General features: G+C 42.3%; 1 protein-coding gene across 1 annotated transcript; it reads right to left on the reverse strand.

The window, feature by feature from the left end:
- Positions 1 to 1,522: 1,522 nt before the first annotated feature.
- Positions 1,523 to 25,703, reverse strand: LOC111976449 (rho-related GTP-binding protein RhoE). The gene is made up of 5 exons (XM_024005287.2): positions 25,398 to 25,703; positions 25,038 to 25,125; positions 5,259 to 5,368; positions 4,314 to 4,448; positions 1,523 to 4,132 (listed from the first exon to the last, which is right to left on the reverse strand). The coding sequence occupies exons 1-5, from the start codon at positions 25,545 to 25,547 to the stop codon at positions 3,884 to 3,886; spliced, it is 732 nt and encodes a 243-aa protein (XP_023861055.1). The 5' UTR covers positions 25,548 to 25,703; the 3' UTR covers positions 1,523 to 3,883.
- Between the last annotated feature and the right edge of the window lie 1,173 nt (positions 25,704 to 26,876).

Below are 26,876 nucleotides of genomic sequence, written 5' to 3' on the forward strand. Positions count from 1 at the left end.
ATGAGTGAGCATCCCTAACCTTGCCAACAGACAAAGAGCCATTAATGGATCAGTGGTTCGCCAATTAGGGCCTTGATTGGCTTGGCAACAGTAACTGGGCGGGATGTGTAATGAATTTCTTTGCACACCAATGTTCTTTAAACAATTCCATGAAAAGTGTCTAGAACAATATCTTAACTTCTGAGAACTTGGCAACCATGTTCTGTGTATGTTTGGTGGGACGTTGATGAAATATTCTCCTAACCCACAGAACATTTGACACCGTTTTTGCCACGTTCCCATGAAATCTGTCAAGAACATTAATAATATATTGTGTTCTGATAACATGGTAACCACATTCTGGGTAAGTTATGTAACATTAAGGGAATGGCTTCTCTTGAAACATTCCTTGCATGTCATGGGATCATTCCTATGAAAAAGTTWGTTAATGACCTAATGAGACTCTTAAGGGTACGTTTTCTAAAGTTGTGGAAATGATTGTTAGCTGGGTGCTCCCTATACCTTGTGGAATGCTAAGGGATAGGCCAAGGACTGTAGAGCACATGTTCTAGGGTTCAAGGACAGTGGTCCTTTAGTCGTTTTGGAAATCCCAGACCTAAGACACATTGTTTACATTGTGGGYGGTAACCTGTTTGCCTAGGTAGACTAGTCCTTTAGGGACTACTGGGGCTGTATGTAGAGAGGGCCAGTTTAGCTATAACCTTAACTTGATTGACCAGCACGTGAAAGATTTGGAAAAAAAATGTAATTAAAAGCATAACATGGTTAGGGTGAAAATTAAGGAACTAGTGGATGTGGCAAGACCCCTAGATATAATTACTATACATGCACTGTGCACGTGGCAAATTGTCTGCAGTTAAAATGCCTAACTGCTGATTTAAAAAAAAAAAAATGTTATACGTGTCCCAGATTTACCTGGAGTTCTGCCTGACAAACTGCTCACTGGGGAGGAAAGGAAGGAATGGGGGGAAGGAAAAAAAAGAAAAAAAAAACTGCAATATCAGCACGTAATCCATCATGAAGAGTTGGATGATGCTATGCATTCCTCAGAGACACGCACAAACGATCAGCGGGGCATAAATGTTTCCATCTCTGAGCAGCCAGCCAGCCACCGTTGTCTCCTATACGGTTCTGTAGAATGTCTAAATCACATTCACAATGCATTTCAGGCAGTCTCGTCTCAGTCCACTTGCAGTGAAAGTTGTCAGATACTGACCATAAGTTACGTTTAGAGGGTGATAATGGTCACAGTAAAATATTATATTCTGAGAACATGGCAACCATGTTCTGTGTATGTTTGCTGGGACATTGATGGAATAGTCTCCTAACCTACAATCTTGTAGAAATGCAAATGGTAGAACAATTATACACAATCTAGAAGCAGATTGATACAGCATAGTGGAATGCCTGACCAATCTAACCGGAACAGTCTTTCCTCCATGTTGTTCATGGTGAGTGAAAGCAATCCTACTGTATTGAATAAAGATTTAAGCACGGTGACAAAATGCAAGCTGGCCATGTAGATGAGAAAACACTAATTTAATCAAGCAGCCCTCTAGTCAGGAATAGAAATGTGYTTACCATGTCATGATGTTCACAGATTAATGTGCCAGAGGGATAAGACATTTAATTGAATATTAAATCATCCCAAGCGATTATTTTACTGCAAGGAGTCTGAGTAGGATGTAGCAAAACAAATGGTTCATAATGTGTTCTGCTATGATTTCCAGACAGTGGTATTCCAAACAGTTTGACAAAATACCCATGTCAAGATTAAGTCTCAAGACGTTGTACTGTACATTGAACTTTATTTTCAAAAGGGAAAATATATAACTTCAATAAATACTGTCGAAACATCATACATACAAATGGACTAAACATTTTAAAAAAGGTTGATTTTCTACAGCTAACACATTCTGAACTTTAATTTACAATTTTTTCATACCGAGAGCTAAGGCTACACCCTKTAGCTGATATACTGCCTTGGGGGGCTATTCTGAAATCAGCTCAACAGACTTCAACACCAACAACACCCAAGTACTTACTATGCTGCGGAGACAACTGAAGACTGAAATTGTAACTGTTAGATGTGAAAGAAGTAAATCTAGTTTAACAGCAACTGCTTGGAGAGGGTGGAGAGAAAGGGGGATACCACACGCATTCAACAATCATGCATCTTCTGCATTGAACCAAACCCCTCAGAGAGGTGTGGGGGGCGGCTGCCTTAAATCGACATCCACATCTGCGCCTGGGGAACAGTTGTTGGGGGTTAACGGTCTTGCTCAAGGGCAGAACGGCAGATTTTTTCCCACCTTGGGGAGTCGAACCAACGACCTTTCGGTTACTGGCCCAACGCTCTTAACCGCTAGGTTACCTGCCACCATGAGCTATAGCTACGGGCTAGTTCTACTTAACCTACTGCCCCAGTGTACTGGTCACATTCATTATCAAATAACAGTTGTATTCGAATCAAGAGTAGGCTACGAATGTGGTGCATCTGTACCAGAGATGAACAGTGTGAGTAATATGTAGCCTGCCCTAGCGCTCCACACAGAAATCAATAACAGCACTGTACAGGTCTTGAACCAGCAAACATTGATAACTAGACTTGTCTTTACAGACCATTGTCCTTCTTGGAGTGTGATAACTCACATTGCATAGCCGAGGACATCCTTGAAAAGATCTGTGCAATGGTCTTCTGGGTTGATAACCGAAGCTCAGTGGCTTGCTCAGCACTGGCCATGTTTAAGCCCTTAATTAAGCTTGGCATGGGTGTGCACTGTGCACCACATGTACTGAGGCCCTGGCATCGCAAGAGTTACGGGCAGCACAGCTGAAGTCATCCCAGTGACAGAAGAGCAGGGGTGTAGGATATGTCCTCAGAGATACTATAGCACATCCTTCAAAATCATTGGTCATGGTCGTTACACAGCTTATCACATCAGTCGTTGCCAGACAGCTACTTTGTGAGCGATTTCAACGCTCTGTCAAGCTATTTGGTTGTAAATGACAAAACAGAAAAACAAAGGGTTCAGACTATGCTGAGGTTTAAAAACAGAGCTAAAATGATATGCAAAGGAGCAAAACATAGTAAAAAGGCTTTCAGATCTTTCGTAACAGTGTGCAACAGCTTATAACAAACATCCCATTTGGCAAACTCATAAAGGCAGTAACAAAAGAGAAAGGGGGAGAAGATGGGCAATGAGAACAAAACAGTGTTTCTGTCCTTCAGTAACTTCTTTGTCTGTAAGTGCCAGACCCAGGGGCCAGTGCAAGAGATCCATTTGTCTTCTTGATCCATTTTACTGTAGCAGAACACAGCGGCAGTCTCTCGCTTCTAAACAACAATCTTGTCACTCAGTGGTGAATCCACCACCATACCACTTCTCATATCTTTCCGAAGATAAAATTAAAACCTGATACCACTTTAGCTCTTTTCCTGTCCAGATCCCAGACCAAAAGGTTATGATGTAATTTACTGYACCAAAAACATTATTCCCTGGGGTAAAGATAGCTTGAGAGGACCAACAGAATTCAGCATGTCTTCCATCTCTTTCTTGTAGTTTATGTCAAAGGGTTGTTGACCATCTTGGCCTTAAAAATAAACCAAAACCCAATTCTGAAGCCTCAGATGGGCTCCAGTGTCCGGTTTCCTTCAGTCTCCCTGGTGAAGTTCTATGGCGCAGACTAGGGCAGCTTGATGTAAGTTTGTACGTTTTGCGTCAATACAAACCAGTGGAGAAGCTGATTTAAAGTGCAGCGCTAACTCGCCTTCACTGCTTTGCGTGTGAGTCGAGGGGGAGGGGCTCTATGCAAAGTGTCCAGTCCCCATCACCTGCCTGCTCCTCCCACAGTCCACAGTCAGTCTCCCTACCCCAACCAATCACATTATTGTACAGCTCTTGGCCTTGTCTTTCCGCAGGTCTGATGTGACAGCGGTGAGTTCGGGCCTACTGGGCATGTGCGAGATCCTCTTGGTGCCCCTGGAGGATTTGTTGCGTTTGACGTTCTTGTTGCTCTTGTTGACGCAGGCCAGCGTGGCCACGTGGAAGATGTCTCTGACACTGTTCTCAGACTGCAGGGATGAACACTCGATGTAGGGAGCACTGATCTGCTTGGCCATGTTGGAGCCCTGAGAGAGAATATCACTAGGAGATCAGTCTTATTGGTATTCATAGCTGTTGAGGTTTAGAGGTACCATATTTCATAATACCACATTAAGGCATATAGTACTAGACCAATAATTCAAATAACTTATGTCCACATCATCATAGTGAGTGTTAAAGTACGAGCAAAATGCATGTACCACCTACCTGATCATATGACACGGGTGTCTGTCTGTGATTGGACAGTTCCACCAGTGTGGTGAGGTCTGTGCGGAGGTCTGACTTGCATCCCACCAGCAGAATCTTGGTGTTGGGACAAAACTCCTGGATCTCTACTCGCCACTATAGAGAAAACAATTCAGAAAAAAGAGAAATCAGTAACACTTCTAGTACACATGCGCTTTTACAGGTTTGGTTAATATTCAGTGTCAGACATACAAACATAAGAGTTATGCACGCAAATCTCGACTTCCGCATTGACGATAAAATAAAATAAAGTTATGCACCCGGACCTCAAGTTAAGATTTGGGCCCAAAATAGTCAAAAAGGGCTGCATTAATGGGCACTGGAGTTTTTCCAGAGAGTCAACCACCCACACATTCTCTTCATATCATGCTGTCATCTTTGAAAACAGTCACTGACAATGCCAGCTCTGTATCGCACAATTTAAGTAATGGAAAACATCCTCTTCCACTTTCCCAGGCTTATTCTGTGCCTTGAACAACTGGCCTCCAGCTCTCTCATTTCCCCCACAACAATGCCCAGTCTGATCAGTGTGTGGTCGAGATACTGGGGCCTAGCCTGGTGATTATGTTCTCTCCAAAGGAGGTATCACTCCCACTCACTGGACCAAACTTCTCTCAGCTGGCACAATACCGAGCCCTGTGTCATCAKAGGTCAAAGGGCCCCGAGACCCAGAGTAGCAATGCCTGGGATACCACACGTGAACAAGGCCTGTTGGACTACTTCTCAGACTCATGTGCCCAGTGCAGTAATTTTCATCAGTGAGGTTTTTCACAAGCCACTTCACCCAGCAACACAAACAAGCCTTTTCCAAGAGGGTCAAGAGGACAGAGTGAAAATGCCTGTGGGACAGGTCACTTAATTCAGGGGCAAATCAGAAGAAACTTACAGGACATATGAAATGCTCACCTTCTTCAGTACACTGTCCAGGGTGTCTGGTCTGCTGATATCAAAACAGATGAGGACTGCATCAGAGTCTGGATAGGAGAGTGGTCGCACATTGTCATAGTACGGAGATCCTGCAAAAACACAATAGTAAAAACCTGGTCAAAAAATTGCAAATTAGGCCAAATAAAGAACTGTAAGAAATCACATCCCAGCTCTGCACTATTCCTTACATCAACTAACATTAGTTTAGCTCAGATAACTCAAATGTATTTAGTACCCAACAGATTTTACTGTAAATGTTAGAACAACCCAGGGAAAGCAAAAATCCTTCCTAACACCATTTCACTGTGAGCCAGCACATCCATAAATTATTACGCTTGTGTCATTTCAGATGCACTGCCCGTGGGCCTGCGCGCTCCCTGCCCTCCATTCATACCCAGCCCAGAACCCACAGTCAGAATTAGGACAGGAGACATCTGTAATATGGAGCAGATAGAGGGGAGTTTCTCAGATTACTTTAAGAAACTAATTTGTCACTCCAGTCCCAGGTCACTGCTGTACATCACATATCCCACACAGTGTCAATCACTTGACTGTCTTGCTACATAGTATGCGGCTGGGCAACTGTGATTAGGAGCAGCTTGGATTCAATCTAATTTGAGTTTTAATTTTGGTATGATATATTTTTAGCAAGTCTTTGAAGCATCTTTCCACATGCATTTTAATTTCCTAAATTCTATTGCACAGCGCATGCTAATATAATTGTCCGGATTAGTCGCCAAAGTCAAGAAAGGAGGTGGTATGCTAATCTCGTAAACTATGCATCTGATTAACGACATGTAAAAAGCAAGATGCATGAGATTTCACAAACTGAATTTGGAAAAGCACACAGAGCATGTGCTGACTAACTATCACTATCATACCCAACACATTTGCAGTCTCATGACTGACAGCGGAACATCTGCGCTTCCACCTTCGGAATGCTATGCCAGGAAAAGTTTTTTTATTTCCAGATAGTCTGATATTCCTTTGAGACTGGGGGGGGGGGGGGGGTTAAACAGCTACACTGACATTTCGGTATTCAACGAGGACAGCTCAAGGAATGGTTCCCAGCGATGGGGGGGGTAGGAGTGAAGCCTTATTCTGAAAAGGAATGTAGATTAAATAATTTCATGCATTGATAGCTTTTCTCCCCCTCAAACATGATTTCTAAACTTGATACAAAAAAAAAAAAAAAAAAGACAAAAAAAAGTTTGTACACTAATGATATCCTCATGTTTCATGGAAAACACATGGTCGGAATGTTACATCCAATTTAAACTTAAATTTCCCAGAACAGCAAGTAATGCCAAAATCTTATTTTGGAGACGAAGGGAAGAGCTTGTTTGTACCGAGTAGGCCTAAGAACTACGCCAGCATATGGTGGTGTTTGACCAATCTCCCATTGCTTTCAAGTTTCCATGACCAAATCTACACTGACAAGACAAATATAATTTCTCATGTCTTGTSGGCAAAGTTCATAAGCTTCTTGTTATGCATTTGATCTATGCCTGGTGGGCCGCTCTAGTCCAGTGATTAAGGTTTGCTTTTGTAAAACTTTAAATGGTCTGTGTGGATCGGTCTGACCAAGCTGAAACTGAGCGACGACTAGCAGCCCTTCTCTGGCTTTAAACATTCTGACCCACTGAACTATGGGACTGGGACCAGGTAGAGAATGAAGACAAATATTTAACAGTACATAGTCGCCAAAGAGTATACATTGCCTCCTGGAGACTTTCCTCAGTCAATTGAACACAGACAACCAGCGTAGTGATGACACCAGGAAAGGGGAGGAGCCCAGAGAAGGTACTGCTTTTTTACGATTCTGCTACAGAATCGACTAGCAGTCACTTTGGGGATCCAGACCATTATACAGGAGCCCAGGAAAAGGAAAGCCATGCCGATGGACTGACAGACAGCTCATTTGCCCCATTTCACTGCAGCCTTAAGGCCTTGTTCAGGCCCCAGAGCCAGCCAGACACCCACACCCATCCCTCTACCCCCTACTGTGAATTTTAAAAAATGCTATCAGACTGAAGGAGCCATTCTGATGGAACTATGCTGAGGGCTTAAAAGGAGATCCCAGTTGGAGTCCATAAAAGACAGGCTACCACAATGCGTCTGACAAGCACAGAGACAAGGGGACATTTTTATTCTACCCATTCCTGATGAGAGCAGGGACCAGCTCAAAACAGAACCACTGCCCGCCCCCCACCCCCCCCCCCCAGACCACCACAAAGGACAGCGACATCATCATTTGTTTCATATCCCATGTACTTCAGGGAATAAGATCAAGGGCTACAGTGCAGTCTGTGTAACTGGATACAGAATAGAGAGCATGGATGACCTTTCCCCCCCCCAGACCACTAGAATGAAACTGTACATGAATCTACAGACAGAGGACTTGTTTTCAAAAACGGTGAGAGTGGTCTCCAGGGAACTCTAAAACACTAAAGGTAACTTTGTCCTTGACCGGTGATATGGAGACATCTTTCACTGTGGGAATACCTCTAAAAGAACCCCACCATATTCTTGGCTTCCACGTGGAACTGCCTTGTTTTACATATTCAAAACAAATCCGAGAGACTGGACAAGTAACTAAATCATTGATGAAAAACTGTTGGTGCATTGAATCAACTCCAGTCTGGTTTCAAACTCAAAATGTGAGAATGTTTTGCTCAAAATACAGTTTTCAAAACAAGCTTTACTTTTTTTTTTTTATAACTCTGCATTGTGAACAATGGGGTCTTTGTGAGGATTAAAATGTAGTCTTGTGAATGGCATGCAGCTCAAAATCTCTCAACCGAGATGCATGAGATCTGCCAGTGCCACTATAGCAGAGGGCAGTCCAGCCACATCAGTCAAGGGCTTAACTACCAAAACAATGAAGTCACAATAAAAAAAAGACACCTAAGACAGGAAGACCGACAGGCCTAAAAAGTGGTCCATTTCTTCAGAGACCTCAAGAAGCTGCAAGCAAGTGGGAGCATTGACAGACACTATGTGCTATACCTTACCTGAACAAACAGTTCTCTCCTTGCCTACCCCTCAGGCACTGCCTCGGACCTCATCCGCCAATAAGTAAATGACCAGCCTGGGGCATCTACATGAAACAATGGGGTGGATGTCTGTGGGGGGCTAAGGAGCCACCTTAAAAAAAATACAGTTTGTAATGAGCACCTAAACAAAACCCATAGTACTAAAGAAGTGTTCCCCCTGTACTCATGGAAAAACCCTTTCAGTGTAAACTTAAACCAAATCCTAAGTTTGTAGAAAATATACATTTACCTATATATTAATTATAATACAATTTGAGAACTAGAAATCTCCAAAATAAAAGCTAAAAACGATTAAACCAATGAATAAAACAATGAATTTACAAGTACTTTTGGCATGGCTGAATTATTGACCGGGCACATGCCCAGGGGCCTCAATTGATTGTTATGTTTGAGCAAAACACAGAATTAGCCATGATAACATGCGTCAAATTGCAGGAAATGTTTACACTGCAACATTGTCAACTCCATGGGAAGATTTGCAGAATTAAGTACATTAAAATGGCTAAATTCTCTCGGCTCCTTGGAAGAATTTACAGAATTGAAGGAAAGGACCCGAAGTTAAATTGAAAATGCTTGTTATCTAGCTAGCGAGCTCATGTTAGCAACATTCATTAGCCTGGTTAGATGACTAGCCATTTAATCACAAGAAATTCATAAAAATGGGTTTAGTTCTCTTTGGCTTTTATAAACCATCAGTCTACAGTGGTTCCTCCTTTAAAAGTTGCGTCATACAGCGGCACACCTTGCGTGCTGCTGCAGCATTTCTATTTTACCTTTATTTAAATAGGCAAGTCAGTTAAGAACAAATTCTTATTTTCAATGATGGCCTGAGAACAGAGGCAGAACGACATTTTTACCTTATTCAGCTCGGGGATTCGATCTTGCAACCTTTCGGTTACTAGTCCAACGCTCTAACCACTAGGCTACTTGCCACACCGCCCCATGGCACGTAGTTTAATTCTCAGCCATTTTTTCTGTTATTTCTAGTTTGACCACCAGAGGGCATCTTTGAGAAGCATTTGAAAGTATTCCGTATTGGCATTACCAGAGAATTTAAAACCTTTGTAATAACAAAGTATATGGGWTTAAGAAATTTGGCTTAATATTATGGTGTTTCTATTCAGAGAAAAAGGAAATCCTCAGCGTTTCTATGGCGCTGTACAACGTGACGTCAGGAGTAGGCTACAGGATCGGAGGATTCTAAATTTGGCTTCATTAGACAACTTTGTGCCAATATTTCGTTAAATCAGTGATATTTATTCCCATAGTAATTCGTTATGAATCCATAACTAAATCAACATCTGCATTTTGAAAGAGTARCATTTTATTTGCGAAATGTGTTTAAAAGGCTACTGTGCAGTTTACAATAAATATTGTAGTAAACATGGGATGGCGCCTAATTCCTTACATAAGGGAGAGCAGGCCATGTCGGTACTACAGAACGCGGGGCAAGTGGGAGACCAGGGTTTAAATCCCAGTTGGGGAGGAAGAAGGCTGTACTTGTAAATAAGAATGTGTTCTTAACCGATTCCATGCGTTTTCATAGTTGTGATGTCTTCACTATTATTTACAATGTAGAAAATTGTAAAAAAGAAAAATCCTGGAATGAGTAGGTGTCCAAACTTGGTACGTGCTTAATTAATTTGATGGTGTTTCTATTCCATGAAAAACCCTCTGGGTTTGCTACAATGGAACAGAAAATATGGCGCTGTACAATGTGAGTCCATATGTGTTATTTCATAGTTGTGATGTCTACTACAGAATTAGACATTACTCAACACGAGTGAGACTCATTTCGCCTATAATATTTCAATGATGTGACTCTCCGCCAACCAATTCATACAATGGGCAAAAAAGTATTTAGTCAGCCACCAATTGTGCAAGTTCTCCACTTAAAAAGATGAGGCCTGTATTTTCATCATAGGTACACTTCAACTATGACAGACAAAATGAGAGAAAAAAAAAATCCAGAAAATCACATTGTAGGATTTTTAATGATTTATTTGCAAATTATGTGGAAAATAAGTATTTGGTCACCTACAAACAAGAGTTTCTGGCTCTCACAGACTGTAATTCTTCTTTAAAGAGGCTCCTCTGTCCTCCACTCGTTACCTGTTATAATGGCACCTGTTTGAACTTGTTATCAGTATAAAAGACTGTCCACAACCTCAAACAGTCACACTCCAAACTCCACTATGGCCAAGACAAAAGAGCTGTCAAAGGACACCAGAAACAAAATTGTAGACCTGCACCAGGCTGGGAAGACTGAATCTGCAATAGGTAAGCAGCTTGGTTTGAAGAAATCAACTGTGGAGCAATTATTAGGAAATGGAAGACATACAAGACCACTGATAATCTCCCTCGATCTGGGGCTCCACGCAAGATCTCACCCCGTGGGGTCAAAATGATCAACAAAACGGTGAGCAAAAATCCCAGAACCACACGGGGGGACCTAGTGAATGACCTGCAGAGCTGGGACCAAAGTAACAAAGCCTACCATCAGTAACACACTACGCGCCAGGGACTCAAATCCTGCAGTGCCAGAAGTGTCCCCTGCTTAAGCCAGTACATGTCCAGGCCCGTCTGAAGTTTGCTAGAGAGCATTTGGATGATCCAGAAGAAGATTGGGAGAATGTCATACTCACAAAGAATGCTGAGTTGCATCCAAAGAACACCATACCTACTGTGAAGCATGGGGGTGGAAACATCATGCTTTGGGGCTGTTTTTCTGCAAGGGACCAGGACGACTGATCCGTGTAAAGGAAAGAATGAATGGGGCCATGTATCGTGAGATTGAGTGAAAACCTTCCATCAGCAAGGGCATTGAAGATGAAACGTGGCTGGGTCTTTCAGCATGACAATGATCCCAAACACACCGCCCGGGCAACGAAGGAGTGGCTTCGTAAGAAGCATTTCAAGGTCCTGGAGTGGCCTAGCCAGTCTCCAGATCTCAAACCCATAGAAAATCTTCGGGAGTTGAAAGTCTGTGTTACCCAGCAACAGCCCCAAAACATCACTGCTCTAGAYGAGATCTGCATGGTGGAATGGGCCAAAATACCAGCAACAGTGTGCGAAAACCTTGTGAAGACTTACAGAAAACATTTGACCTCTGTCATTGCCAACAAAGGGTATATAACAAAGTATTGAGATAAACTTTTGTTATTGACCAAATACTTACTTTCCACCATAATTTGCAAATAAATTCATTAAAAATCCTACAATGTGATTCTGGATTTTTTCCCCCTCATTTTGTCTGTCATAGTTGAAGTGTACCTATGAAGAAAATTACAGGCCTCTCATCTTTTTAAGTGGGAGAACTTGCACAATTGGTGGCTGACTAAATACTTTTTTGCCCCACTGTAGATACTAATTTAGAGTCCTCCAATCCTCTAAGGGGCATTTTCCGTTAGATATTCTCAGATCCTGGGGCTTTGATATAATTCTAAAGTAATAATCAATTTAAAAAGTAATCATATTTGAGATTGTTTTTATTTAACCTAGAGTGAGCGAGAAAAAGGCAATAAAGCAGGCATCACTTGTTTATATTCAGTCTCGACACATCAAGAATATCATAGCATACAAGTCATTCGTTATGGACATTTTGAAAGTGTATTTATCATTTTATTAACAAAAGCATGATGCTGATGAAGAAATGCAGTACATTATATGCTTTTACATATGGATAATAAAGCATTTAGAAGATAAGCCACCTGCATTTGTTTCTAGGCTACTGTGCAGTGACAAGTAAACATAGAATATAGTACATACTGTAAGTAAACATGTAAGGAATTAGGCACTTTCCCATAAGGGAGAGCAGGCCACGTCCAGACTTTCTCGGTGACCTCAAGTACTCATTAACGCAGTCTTTAATGATTTCAGGTTGCATGGACAGAAATGTCTGAGACGCAGTATTAATGATGAACACCCAGAGGTTCACTGGTAAGCCACATTTGCCTCGGGATCCATCCCAGTTTGTATTCTGTGCCCACTCGTGGTATCTCTTCGGTTACACATCCTTGGAATAGCAGAACAGCATAATGGTCCGGGCGGCCCTTGCTGTGCAGTTGGTCAAGTTCTGTTGTCAGAAGAGGAATGGAAATGTCAGYGTGAACCAACGGCCTGACAAACCCACCACGCAGGTTGACTGCCTGTCGGAGGTGGAGTTCGAGCTCACAGGTGTGCCTGGCATGGATTGTGACGCCATCTCCTTCCTCACCCTTTTCAACGCTTCCGTCACCTAACTCTCCGCTAACGAGGAGTGACTCTCCGCCAATACCGCCTGGCTCTAGACCAATGCCTCAGCTGTCACCCGTATCTCTGCCSTCAGAATTTCTCTTTCTGCTTTCAATGACTCGATCTTCAAAGTTTGAATCTCACCCATGAGCGCCTTCAGATGAGCAGAATGGTACCGCCCTGAGCCCCCATCCATTACAGTGGCCTATGATAGAAACGGTAGATCAATTAAGAATTAAAAGTGACTCGAACACGCATGTTAAGAATCTAGCTTAACAGCTTTCTTGGCAACCATGCGTTTTTTTCCCGGTGCGGCCTGTTGTCCAGCCCTTTGTCCACGGTTCTCCAGATGGTTGTAAGCTCTGCAAAAACACATTCACGTTTTTAGTACATAATTATAGAGTTTAATATACAGTATGCCTACACTGATAAYGCATATAGCCTCTTTTAATATAAAATGCTCTGAAACCAAAATACCTTTCGGTGATCCTCTCAGCTCCGGCTRATTTTCAAGTCCTCTGGTGGTTACAGTCCTAACCCTGGAACGGGTAGCACCATAGAAAGAAGCTGGCTTGATGAAAACAATGTCKATTTTGTCTGTTCCCTTTGGTCACAATCTGATTTTTTTTATTAAGAGCTAGTTTTTTTAAATAGTAACTGTTAAGGGTGGAGTTTTGGGCGGGGTGAGGAAAGGCGTGACTTTCAGGTTACAATAAGTATACAGCAGATTGCCCTCACTTTGATTATATTATAGCACCATGATTTCTATTCATTTAAGTGAGCAGATAAGGGAAAAATCTGCTGGAGACAATTCAAAAATACTGGTAGACTTGGGGATTTGTCACGGACAGTGCTACTCGGAAAAACACTATCAGATGCCTGTTTTACACTGAACTCGAAAGGCCAGGAAAATGAACAGGTACAGTAGGCTACCATACCAGTATCTAAACATTAGGCCTACATTAAATCAACCACTGGTCAAAACCTGCTCCCTGCTTGTTTCATTATATTATTATGCAGGTCTGAGCAAATAGCCGGGATTGTTACACCCATCTCATTCCTCGCTCTCTTCAACACGTCGTTCAGGACACTTGTGGGCGTGCTGGCAGGATGTACTGTTCATACATATATGAATTACAAAATCATGTTTCTAGTCTATTGCATAGTTACAATGTGTAATCATRGATGTCCCAGGAGCAGTACACTGTTGAAGTGTATAATTTTAATACATACATTCAGACACAGGACACCAGTCACAGAATGGAATTTGATACACCTGGTATTGGATATGACAGATTACTTTTTCCCCCCGTAAATTAACTGACAAAATATGCACAATCGTTTGCCTCCACATTAACATTTTTTGCTTGACTCGATATAACTACTTACATTTACCTCCCCGTAATGTTTTGGTCAGCCATCTTTGCTGAAGAAAGCCACAAGGGAGAGATGGCTCCGCATCAAATTCATCATTGGAACCACTCGATATGATTGTCATAAAAACCTTGGGACCCAAATGCATGAGCGCTAACCTCCCCTTGTGGTGGTCTGAAGCAATGAAGCTGYGTACCTCTAAGTCCCGGTGTAAGCTCGCAACTTTTAAAGGAGGAACCACTGTAGCTTGCACGTTAACTAGCTAATTAACAGATGGTGAAGCTGATAATGTGTCTGTGAAGCTGATAATGTGTCTGTTGGTGAGGGGTAGGTAGCCTACTTCAAGTACTACTTGACTTGTAGCTACCCTAGCTAGCTGTATTATTTTAGTCTTGCTTTGAGAGGTTTCAGAGATGGACTGATTAGCATCCTCTTGAGTCAACTGTGCTTACATTACTGCAGGAGAACATTGATAGGTTTGCTGTTACCCTCTGTACAAGCACATTATTATTATAGCTAGTAGGCAAGATTATGTAACCTCATTTAGTCCTACCTGCTATGGTGGGTTTTATATTAATTGGTATGCACACGATAGAATTGAGGGGGTATTGATAACACATCCTACTCTCAATTTGAAGTTGAACTTAACTGATGCCATGACGGCAGCTGCTAAGGAGCTGCGAACCAGAAGACTGCAACCAAGGCAGCGCTGGTCCACACCTGCCCTGTGCACGGCCGGCATGCTCATTAGGCAGCTGCCTATGGTGGCAGACTGACAAAAGGGCAGCATTTTCTGAGCTAAACAGACCAACGCACCTCCAACACGTAAAACATCACAATTCTGCTCAGAACAATGACTCTCAACCAACCAGTGGCTGTAAGGGCTTTTTAGGGGAGCGTTGATGCCAACCTGTGAAAAGCAATGACCACTGTCAAAGGCGCAACATATTTTGCGTCGCTGCATCTCTCCAACAGCAGTAAATCGTCTAGAAAATATAGGATGTGGTAGAAAGAGTATGTAGCCTACAGGCTGGAGATAAATGACAATGTAATGACTGACACTTTACATTGTGCAGGTTTCTCCAATCAAATAGACTAACCTAAATGGTGCCCAATAAATCAAATAGTGCTGTCATGTTATCCTAAAAACAGGACAGGTCAAAGTAAGATGGATAATCASAACTTGTCCAGGAGTTTCACCTCATTGTCAGTGGTTTCAATCTTTCTGGTCCTGTCCAGATGTTTGTTGAGTGTTTTATAAAACTGTAGGCTGACCACAGACGGGCATTCATAAAATTAAACTTCAGGCAACACCTCAGTAAGCCCAGAATGACAGATGCCTTTTTGGTGCAGTTCGGACCAGCCTTGATTTCCACATACACGGACATTGGTTTTTGGTCCGGACCAGACCAAATCTGAACCAATCCTAGACGTCTACGTGCGGTTCAGATTTTGTCCAGTCCAGCCTTGATTTGGCCAAAACTGAAGTCTTTAAAAAGTATGAAGTTTCACATTCAGAACAGAAAATAATCCCGATTTCAATGTTGGGAAAATAAGGTATTTCATTGTCCTGGAAAAGATACATTTTAAAAACATACAGAAATACATTTTTARCTTTCAGAATGTCTGGAAAAGACAGTGTATTCGGAAAGTATTCAGACCCCTTGACTCATTTTGTTACAGCCTTATTCCCCCCCCCCCCCACACACGGTTTAGACATATTTGGAAATTATAAAACAGAATAGTTATGTAAATAAGTATCCAAACTCTTTGCTATGAGACTCAAAATTGAACTCCGGTGCATCCTGTTTTCATTGATCATCCCGGAGAGGTTTCTACAACTTGTAGAAACCACCTGTGGTAAATTCAATTGATTGGACATGATTTGGAAAGGCACACACATGTCTAAGGCCCCACATTTGACGGTGCATGTCAGAGAAAAACCAGGGACAGGATTGTGGCGAGGAACAGATCTGCAGCTATAAGGGCCAAGAACAGTGGCCTCCATAAGAAGCTTGGAACCACCATGACTCTTCCTAGAGCTGGCCYCCCAGCAAAACTGAGCAATCGGGGAGAAGGGCCTTGGTTAGAGGTGACCAAGAAGCCAGCGGTCACTGACAGAGCTCCTCTGTGGAGATAGAGAACCTTGCATAAGGACCACCATCTCTGCAGCACTCCACCAATCAGACCTTTATGGAAGAGTAGCCAGGCAGAAGCCATATGACAGCCTTCGAGTTTGCCAAGAGGCACCTAAAGGGTTCTGACCATAAAAATAAATATTCTGGTCTGATGTTAGCAAGATTGAACTTTTGGCCTGAATACCAAGCGTCACATCTGGAGGAAACCTGCACTATACCTACGGTGAAGCATGGTGGTGGCAGCATCATGCTGTGGGGATGTTTTTCAGGATTGATGGAAAAATGAACAAAGCAAAGTATAGAGAGATCGATGGAGTCCGGAGTCCTCTGGAGCAGGTTCTCCGACTGGGGKGAAGGTTCAACTTCAACAGGATAACAACCCTAAGCACACAGCCATGCAGTCTCCATAAACAAACATTGGCAGTAGAATGGCCTTATTGAAGAGCTCAGTGACTTTCATGTGGCGCCGTCATAGGATGTCACCTTTCCAACAAATCAGCTCATCAAATTTCTGCCCTGCTAGAGCTGCCCGATCAACTAAGTGCTGTCATTGTGAAGTGGAAATGTCTAGGAGCGACAACGGCTCAGCGGTAGGCCACAAGCTCACAGAACGAGACCCGAGTTCTGAAGCGTGTAAAAGTCTGTCCTCTGGAAGCCAAACTGCCTCAAAGCCACGTCAGCACAAGAATTGTTCGTCAGGAGCTTCATGAAATGGGTTTCCATGACCGAACAGCTGCAATAGCCTAACGCCACCATGCCAAGCGTCAGCTGGAGTGATGTAACGCACACCACACCACTATTGGAGCAGTGGAAATCGTGATCACGCTTCATCATCTGGCAGTCTGAACAAATCTGGGTTTGGTGGATGCCAGAAGAATGCTACCTACCCCAATGCATAGTGCCAACTGTAAAGTTTGATGGAAGATAGGTGGAATAATGGTCTGGGGCTGTTTTTCATGGTTTGGGCTTGGCCCCTTAGTTCAAGTGAAGGGAAATCTTAACGCTACAGCATACAATGACATTCTAGACAATTCTGTGGTTCCATCTTCGTGGCAACTGTTTAGCGAAGGCCCTTTCCTGTGTCAGCATGACAACGCCCTTGTGCACAAAGCAAGGTCCATACAGAAAGAACTTAACTGGCCTGCACAGAGCCCTGACCTCAATCCCATCAAACACCTCTGGGATGAATTGGAACTCCGACTGCGAGCCATGCCTAATCGCCCAGCATCAGTGCCTGACCTCACTAATGCTTGTGGCTGAATGGAGGCAATTCCCTGCAGCAATGTCCCAATATTTAGTGGAAAGCCTTCTCAGAAAAGTAGAGGCTGTTACAGCGAAGGGAGGAGACCAACTTAATAAATGCCCATGACTTTGGAATGAGACGTTCGACAAGCAGGTGTCCACATACCTTTGGTCATGTAGTGTGTGTGTAGTAGTTTGTGGCATCGTATTGCTTAGTTTATAATGTGTCAACTTTGAAGTCAACCTAAGCCACAGATCATCTTCCGCCATTAGGTACTTAACCGTTATAGATGCAGACCCGAAGACATTCAAGCAGCACTTTGAGAGAACGCATCCCAAGTCTCTACTGGTCGATGTGCAGGCCTAAGTGACCACACACACTGAAATGGACCTACAGCTGGGGTAGGATTCTTCCATCATTCACAGTAGACAGTGGAAACCACCACGTTATCCCAAACATTTTTAAATAAGCTGTCCTCAATGCTTATGTTTTGTTTATGGATCAAAATTGTAGAAATGCTGTGATCGCTCAGTCTTAAAATGTTGTGATTCAGACACCGGATGAGCACAATTTGAATGCTGTAACTGAGATGGAATGATGTCAAGGGACACACTCCGAGAACGACTGGACATGGGGCTGGATATTTGTAACATCCTAAAGTGGGTGCAGAAGCACCCCATTTTATGTTTATTCCATGGCCAACAAGCTCTAGCTACCCCTTATTCCACACTACGCAGTTTATGCCCCATTGTTCACACAACTTCGGCCCTCGCCATCTTCTCTATAAAACCTACCTTCACCCATTTTCCCTATGCTGTTTCCTTCACTTGTTCTCCTGATTTGATAACATCTAGACTCAGTAACACGTAAAAGTGTTATGTTTGTGAGATTTCCCCCCCCCCCCCATTGTAATGCTGTCCCTATTCGGGCTCAGACTGAATGCAGCAGCAACATGGACCTGTTACAGTGACATGGGTGTTGATATAGTTGCTTTTAGGCATGGCTTCCTTGATTAATCTCATTCAGCTGGAGTTTTAGTATTTTATATAAAACCTACCTTACGCATCCTGTTGCCATTTAACACACCCACCCAAAATCACAATATGCTGTTCTACATTGTGTTATTGCTGGTCAAACTCCTAAAATGGAGAAGCAGAACAATGTGCCCTCAGAAATAATGGGCCGTATGGTGCTCTGTCCCAGGTTAATGACACTGATTAAATAATGTAATGTTTACTTAAAATGAAGATGTTGTGTATGCATTGTTTTAAAGAAATCAAACTAGTAAACAATGTAAAATGTTGGCGTTCAGGTGTTTGACGTGATTGATGGGTGACCAGGTGTATTTGTCAAATAAATGTGCTTATTCATTCATTCATGATTATGGATACGTTCTGCAATGAGTTAATCTGGCTTTGAACATGTCAAAGTTAGTTCTGAATTGCTTGAATACAGTACTGCATTCTAATTAATTGAAGTAGACTTCACCTTGTTCATATAGTTGGCAGAAATAAGGGATTAAATAGCATCCACCGGCTGAAACAGAAAAGGATCTGGTAAAAATAAGGGTAGGTTTCTAATATCTAGGTAGGTAGCTAGCTTCCTTGCAAGAACTAGCCTCGTATTCATGGCACATTATAAATATCTGACAGCTACTAGGATAGTACTCTGTACAAGACAACATGCATAAAAACAAATTAGTTAAATAAAATATGGAACAGTAATTACATTCTCAATACACCTTTCGTTTTGGATCAAGGTAGCTAGCTAGTTGACAGCAAAGCTAGAGAAGACGTGCAGGAGCTTGCAGGGATTTGTAGTCTGGCATGACCTGTACTTTGATGCTAATTAGCATTTTCGAATCTGTGATTAAACAGAGCCGAATATATTCAAAAGGCAAAACGTCTCACTAGGGTAAACACAAAACACAGCCCTTATTTGAAGTTTTTCTAAAATCCACAAATGATAAAATGGTGGGGAAACAATTGGAACAATTTCCGTGTTTGACCGCTAGGTCTTATGGGTATTATGGACACGTCCACTGTAGTGATCTAGTCACATTCATAGCACAGGGTGAGAAGATGGGTTCATACCAAACATGACCCAATTCAATATGTACAGACTGGAACAGTGTAGGGGTGAGCTGGAGGCTGCTAGACAACCCAGACAGTGGAGAAACCTGCACAACCATCTGCTCTACATACTAATAGCTAGGCCCAGAGCCATTGATATACAGTATAGTGACAACCCAGGTGATGCAGAGCTGCCAACTCACGCATTGGCTGTGAGACTCGCATTTGACCCCCCCCTCACAGCACACATTGAAAAGTACCATGTTTAATTAGTCCATTATATTGTCAGCATGTTAACTTTTCAACTGTGCGCCAAATCGATTTGAAATCAGTTTCCGCAGTTTAATCTCCCAGTTGAAACCACTATCATTGTCCCGTCTTGCCACAGCACATTGAAGTATAATTGGTTTAGTTATGTAAGGAATCAAGGGGATTGGAAGCATGGTTTCAAGAAACGCCTCTTAAGATGAGTGGAGCTGAGAGTTTATGAAACTAAAGAGCAGCATGGTTAGCGCAGTTTAATGTACAATGTTGTCAACAAAATTAGGTTGCTATTACTCTTCCCATTGCAGAATGCAGCCTTTTGTCAGCATTGTACTAAAGTCAATTTAAGCCACACTTGCATTAGTCCCCTCTTTTGGGGATTGGCATTTAGGCTGTGACAATGAAGGCAGCAGACAGACCTACTAGTTCCAAACAGGGACGCTTGGTAAGGTCATCTGATTTGTAACTACGAAAAAAATTGTCAAAACAGATTGACACGCAAATGTAAAAAAATGACAGCGGGGAGAAATAGAAAATTCTATTTGGTTAGGGTGTAGGGGCAGATAGTTACCTGATCTATTTACTTTTAGTCTGATCAGTGGAACAATTCTAATTCTTAAGCGGCTAAAATAGGGTAATTAGTGCGCTTGTTTGCAAGAACTGTTATTCCCCACTTATTTTATTATTACACTTCTTCCCAGTACAAATCACATCTTTGAAATCTGGTGTCTTAATTATTTATGAGGCTAAGTATTTTGCAGCCATTCACGGACAGTTTTAAATAAGTGATACAAATAAAGCATTGGATATTAAATGCTTCAGTTTAAAATTTGACATTTTATTATTATGCACAGTCTAGACAGAAATGGTGGGGGGGGGAAATCACAACTCAAACATCACATTATCTATGTTGGGTAAGATGACGGCAAGGATCGTCCTCACTGTCAACTGCATTTATTTTCAGCAAACTTAACATGTGTAAATATTTGTATGAACATAAGATTCAACTGAGACAAACTGAACAAGTTCCACAGACATGTGACTAACAGAAATTGAATAATGTGTCCCTGAACAAAGGGGGGGTCAAAATCAAAAGTCAGTATCTGGTGTGGCCACCAGCTGCATTAAGTACTGCAGTGCATCTCCACCTCGTGGACTGCATCAGATTTGCCAGTTCTTGCTGTGAGATGTTACCCCACTCCTCCACCAAGGCACCTGCAAGTTTCCAGACAGGGAACTTGCAGGGATTAATTCTCTGTACTGGAATATGACTATAAAATGGTGACTGAGCCAACCATTAATTCATACATTATGCCACTGGCCTGAGAGGATGGAAGTTCAACATGTACAATCCATTGAGAGTATTCAGACCTTGACGTCAACATTGTTACATTACAGCCTTATTCTAAAATTGATTAAGTAGTTTCCCCCCCTCAATCTACACACAATACCCCCATAATGACAAAGCAAACTGGCTTTTGTATTTTTTTAATACACTTGCAAAAATGTATCTACATAAGTATTCAGACCCTTTACTCAGTACTTTGTTGAATTGAATGTTCTTGGGCATGTCACAACAAGCTTCGTATATGTGTATTTGGAGAGTTTCTCCCTTTCTTTGCAGATCCTCTCAAGCTGTCAGGTTGGATGGGGAGTGTAGCAACACAGCCATTTTAAGGTTTCTCCAGAGATGTTCGATCGAGTTCGGGCTCTGGCTGGGCCACTCAAGGACATTCAGACTTGTCCCGAAGCCAATCCTGCCTTGTCTGTGCGCTTAGGGTCATTGTCCTGTTGGAAGGTGAACCGTCACCCCAGTGAGGTCCTGAACACTCTGGAGCAGGTTTTCGTGAAGGAACCCTTGGTACTTTGCTCCGTTCATCTTTCCTTCGATCCTGACTAGTCTCCCAGTCCCGGCCGCTAAAAAATATCCCCACAGCATGCTACCACCACGCTTAACCGTAGGGATGATGCCAGGCTTCCTCCAGACGTGACAATTGGCATTCATGCCAAAGAGTTCAATCTTGTTTCTCAGGGTCTGAGAATCCTTTAGGTCCCTTCTCCAGATCTGTGCCTCAACACAATCTTGTCTCGGAGCTCTACGGACAATTCCTTAGACCTAATGGCTTTTTTTTTGCTCTGACCTGCACTGTCAACTGAGACCATATAGACAGGTGTGCGCCTTTCCAACTCATGTCCAATCAATTGAATTTAGCACAGGTGGACTTCATTCAAGTTGAAGAAACATCAAGGATGATCAATAGAAACAGGATGCACCGCAGCTCAATTTCGAGTATTATAGCAAAGGGTCTGAATACTTATGTAAATGAGGAATGAGATCCACACAAATACCTGTTTTCGCTTTGTCATTATGGGGTATTCTGTGTAGATGGCTGAGAAAATTTTTTTTTTTTTTAAATTGATAAGGATGTAACGTAACCAAAGGTAATAAAAGTCAAGGGGACTGAATATTTTGATGGCATTGTACCTAGATGTAGAAGGCTAATGTTATCCAGGCAGTGTTGCCCATTAAATGGAAATTAGGCTAGCGAGCAAGCATTTTATCCAGGTAGCCTAGAACACAGAAAAAAATGAAATCGTGTAATGTGTGACAGATTGACAGACCGTTTCCTCAACATTAAAGAGGACGGCATTGGCTTTTCTCTACAAGTAGGGTGAGGCAACATGTTTTTTCTACTTGCAGGAACACACGCACACAGAGAAATCAAAACCATGGAAAGCCACATTTAGCTTACGTTGATTGGACAATTATTTTGGCACCTTTTAGTTGTCACTGTATTAGACTAAGCATGAGTGATTTGATGTTGAAGTTGAAATGGTGCTGGAATAGTGGAGGCATCTCATACAATATTTTCTTTGCAACTGTGGTTCTAAATCAATAATTGTTTAGCGGTCTACAAATGTCCAAAACAATAACTGGCTTGACCATGCTGTAGGTCATCTAAATGGTTGTTACATGCAATATTCTTTGTGGATTTCAGACAGTCTCTCTCCAGTCGTGATAAAACAAAAGTTTGAATTTATTCTGCCACTGTCTCTCAGCATATAGTCACATGGCCTGTTAGTTCATATGCCATGGAGCAAACAATGCAATTATCACAAAACAGGTTGTAATATGGCTTTTCTGGCTTCCCCAGTTCATTTATCCATGCACCGCTACTGCAGTAAAGGCTCTAAATTATGATTTTAAAAAACAAAGATGTTACATATACATTTTGAGAGTGTTTATTTAATAACCATTTCTTCATCTTTTCTTAGCTGGTGCCTCCACTGAATGCCTTAATCTGTTACGTATCTGAGTGGAGAGAGGATGTGGACACTGCACACTGAATCAGTGGTTGCCATGGCACCACAAGGTCACCTAGATAGCTCTGTAAATATTGCAGACTGTTATTTTGAAGTGTTAAGCATTGCTTTTTACCTTTTTGGCATTTTACTGCTCTGGGGTTTGATCAATTACATCTTGTGGTCTTGACTCAGATTTCAAGAATTTTGATGGAAAGTCTATTTTTGGCTTACATATTAAAGCTAGCTAGATGACTGTTTGGACTTAAATAACGCAGCCCATGTTTTTCAGTTGAAGCTGTTCGGAATAAATACAACAAGGACTGCATGCCGTGTCCAGAGATGGCAGAGGAGGCTCAGGGACTGTTCTGAACTGCCAATTTGTGCGCTTTCACGAGCATCACCCAGGTGGGTGCTACATGTTCGGCAATGGAAGACCAGTACCCTACCTACGGAGGAGCGACGTTGAGGAAGTGACAGTCAAAAGCAGGTGTGAGGCACTGATGAAGAGTTCCAGGCCTGTTTGTCTTTGTTTCTTGTTGGCTGTAACAATGCCCCCTCCACTGCATTCCCAAGCCAAACTACCTCAACTCCTGGCCTTTCCGTCATTCAAAGCCAACTAGAGAAATTCAGTCATCTCAATTTGAATGTGTTCAACACATCCTCACGCTAGAGTGGTCCATAACATTCCAAGGATGCAGTGTCAGATTAAACTCTGGATATTCCTTGCCACCTACTGGGCTAGTTTAATGTATTGACGACCAGTCAAATTAAGATTAAGCTACGCACACAGTCTGATTTTTTACAAGCTTTTAAAATGTGGTGAAGAAATGTTTACTCTAATTCATGGCAATGCTCACATTCCATCGTGCCAGTCCATATTCCACATTCGGGCCCTGTAGTGCAGTGTTAGTAGCCCTGTAGTGCAGTGTTACAAAAATATAAACGCAACATGCAAAGTGTTGGTCCCATGTTTCATGAGCTGAAATAAAAGATCCCAGAAGTTTTCCATATGCTCAAAATGCTTAATTTCAACAAATTAAACATTTGTTTACATCCCTGTTAGTAAGCATTTCTCCTTTGCCAAGATAATCCAGCCACCTTACAGGTGGCATATCAAGAAGCTGACTAAAGAGTTTGCTCTTATTCAGGTGCACCTTGTCCTTAGGACAATAAAAGGCCACTAAAATGTCACAACGCTTGAGATCTCAAGTTGCGGGATGGTGTAATTGCTGACTGCAGGCATGTTGGCTGCAGGAATGTCCATCAGAGAAGTGGCCAGAATTCAAATTGTATTCCTCTACCATAAGCCGCTTCCAATGTCAGTTTAGAAAACATCCAACCGACCTCACAACCGCAGACCATTTGGCCTCCCGAGTAGCGCAGCAGTCTAAGGCACTGCATCTCAGTGCAAGGGGTGTCACTACAGTCCCTGGTTTGAATCCAGGCTGTATCACATCCAGACATGATTGGGAGTCCCATAGGGCGGTGCACAATTGGCCCAGCGTCATTACATTTACATTTAAGTCATTTAGCAGACGCTCTTATCCAGAGCGACTTACAAATTGGAAAGTTCATACATATTCATCCTGGTCCCCCCGTGGGGAATGAACCCACAACCCTGGCGTTGCAAGCGCCATGCTCTACCAACTGAGCCACACGGGACCGGGTTAGGCCTTCATTCTAAACAAGAACTTGTTCTTAACTGACTTGCCTAGTTAAATATACATGTATGGCTTGTTGATGTCAACATTGTGAACAGAGTGCCCCATGGTGGCTGTGGGTTTATGGCATGGGCAGGCATAAGTTAAACACAATTGCATTTGATCTATTGGCAAATTGAATTGTGAAGGCAATTTTTTTTAAAGACATCTAACCAACAAATGCATCTTTATTCCCAGTCATGTGAAATCCATAGATGAGGTCCTAATTTATTTATTTTAATTGACAGATTACCTCATATGAACTGTAACTCAGTAAAATCGTTGAAGTGGTTGCCTTTATATTTTTGTTCAGGATAGAATGCTGTAGTGATTAAATAGACATTAAAATAATATCATTCAAAAAGTTCTCACCTGAAGTGTCCCAGAGACTGAGTTCTATTCTTTGCGTGTCGATTTCAAAACTGGCTGTGTAGTTCTCAAACACCGTTGGGACATAGTTCTATAAAATAAAGAATTTGCAAAACATCATTATGTTGATCATAAACGTTATCCAATATACCAAGATGAGCTGTACTCAAAACACTAACATTATCCATCGTAATTTAATCTCTCTGCAACCAGTCAATTTGAATCACTTGGTCTGTGCGTAAAAGTGCACAAAAGTTCAGAAGATATCATTTTCCAACACTACCCCTCGGGTAACGACTCGTAAATGGCACAAAACACGCAAATTAGTTAACTCATCCAAAAGACATACAACACTAGTCTTACCTCTGGAAAGCAATCTTTTGCAAAGACGTGAAGTAGAGCAGTTTTTCCACACTGACTGTCCCCAACGACAACGATTTTACACTTCACGCTCTGGTTAGGATCCATCTCGGATTTCGGTGAAAGCTTTTGACCAGATCCTGTATCCTTCATTGGTTTTTCTGATGTCTATAGATAAGCTCCGCACCAAAATCAGCTCCCCATAACAATCACTACTGTCCTGTGATATTGTTAGCTGCGTCCTCTATTCACCGGTACACTACTGTCGATATTGTCAGCAACATCCTATACACACCGGTAAACTACTGTTGATCGCGCAAAGCGACGAACACAGGGGGTTTATATACGAGACGCTAAACCAATCAGCTGCCTCTGTCATTTGATGAAGTAGTAGTCCGCCCCTTTCTCCCTCGTGGAGACGTCAACATTACCACGTGAACAGCGCCCTCTATTTGTCGGTATTCCCTACCATGCTCTCAGAGGAGAGGACAAGCAAGATGTGTTCAGAGGTGAAAAGAAGCTAGCAAATGTCCATAGTAAAAAACGAACAAAAGAGTCATTATCATTGTGGCTGATTAAGTCGGATACCTCAAGATAAGGTAATAATACAGTTACTTAACGGTCCATTATGTAATTCAGAAATACCTGGAAGGCTGGCACAACATGTGCTGAACATCTGGTGAACTAAAAAGCACATAACTCATGTTCAGAAACTTGTGGCTGATGCAACAACTTCGTGATGTTCCCTCAGGGCGAAACACAGCACTGGCAGCACATGGATTGTCATCACTAGTTACCACAGCCACAAAGTCATAAACCCGGTCTATTTCTACGACCTTATGCCTAACCCCAACTTTAAATTAAGACCAAAAAGCACATTTTTGTTTTCGTAATTTCTGAGTTTGTGGCTGTGGTAACTGGAAAACCCATGAATGGAGAGTGGCGCTTAAATTATTTTATATATTTTTAAACTTCTGGTAGGTCTGCTTCTACATCTGGTAACAGAGAGGAGGGCCAAACCCCTCTGTTGTGTCTTAGTCAAATGTCAAGGGAGGGAGGACAAAGAGATTCATTAAATTAACTTTGGAATTAACGGATGAAGGACACTGGAATGGTTCAAGATTAAGAGGGATGGAAATTACATTTGATTTGGATTATTAAGTAGGCCTATTCATCAGTGTTGAGATGGGGGATCACTGCCATCCAGGCCCTCTACACCAGGCGGTGTCAGAGGAAGGCCCCAAAAAATGGTCTAAGACTCCAGCCACCCAAGCCATAGACTGTTCTCTTCGCTACCGCACGGCAAGCGGTACTAGTGCACCAAGTCTGTAACCAACAGGACCCTGAACAGCTTCTACTCCAAGCCATAAGACTACTAAATAGCTAACCAATTGGCTACTCGGACTACCTGCATTGACCCTTGTTTTGCACTAACTCTCTTGCACTGACTCTACCCACACACTCACACTGACACCCCAACAA

The sequence above is a fragment of the Salvelinus sp. IW2-2015 genome, linkage group LG2 (assembly GCF_002910315.2).
Source record: "Salvelinus sp. IW2-2015 linkage group LG2, ASM291031v2, whole genome shotgun sequence".
Classification (NCBI taxonomy): Eukaryota; Metazoa; Chordata; class Actinopteri; order Salmoniformes; family Salmonidae; genus Salvelinus; species Salvelinus sp. IW2-2015.

Bases quoted from the DNA above. Each gene is read 5' to 3' on its own strand.
- LOC111976449 (XM_024005287.2), bottom strand. From the start codon at position 25,547: ATGAAGGATACAGGATCTGGTCAAAAGCTTTCACCGAAATCCGAGATG. The intron at 25,126-25,397 runs GTAAGACTAGTG...TTTATTTTATAG, and splicing joins CAAAAGATTGCTTTCCAGAG to AACTATGTCCCAACGGTGTT. The intron at 5,369-25,037 runs GTGAGAACTTTT...GTGTTTTTGCAG, and splicing joins CAGTCTCTGGGACACTTCAG to GATCTCCGTACTATGACAAT.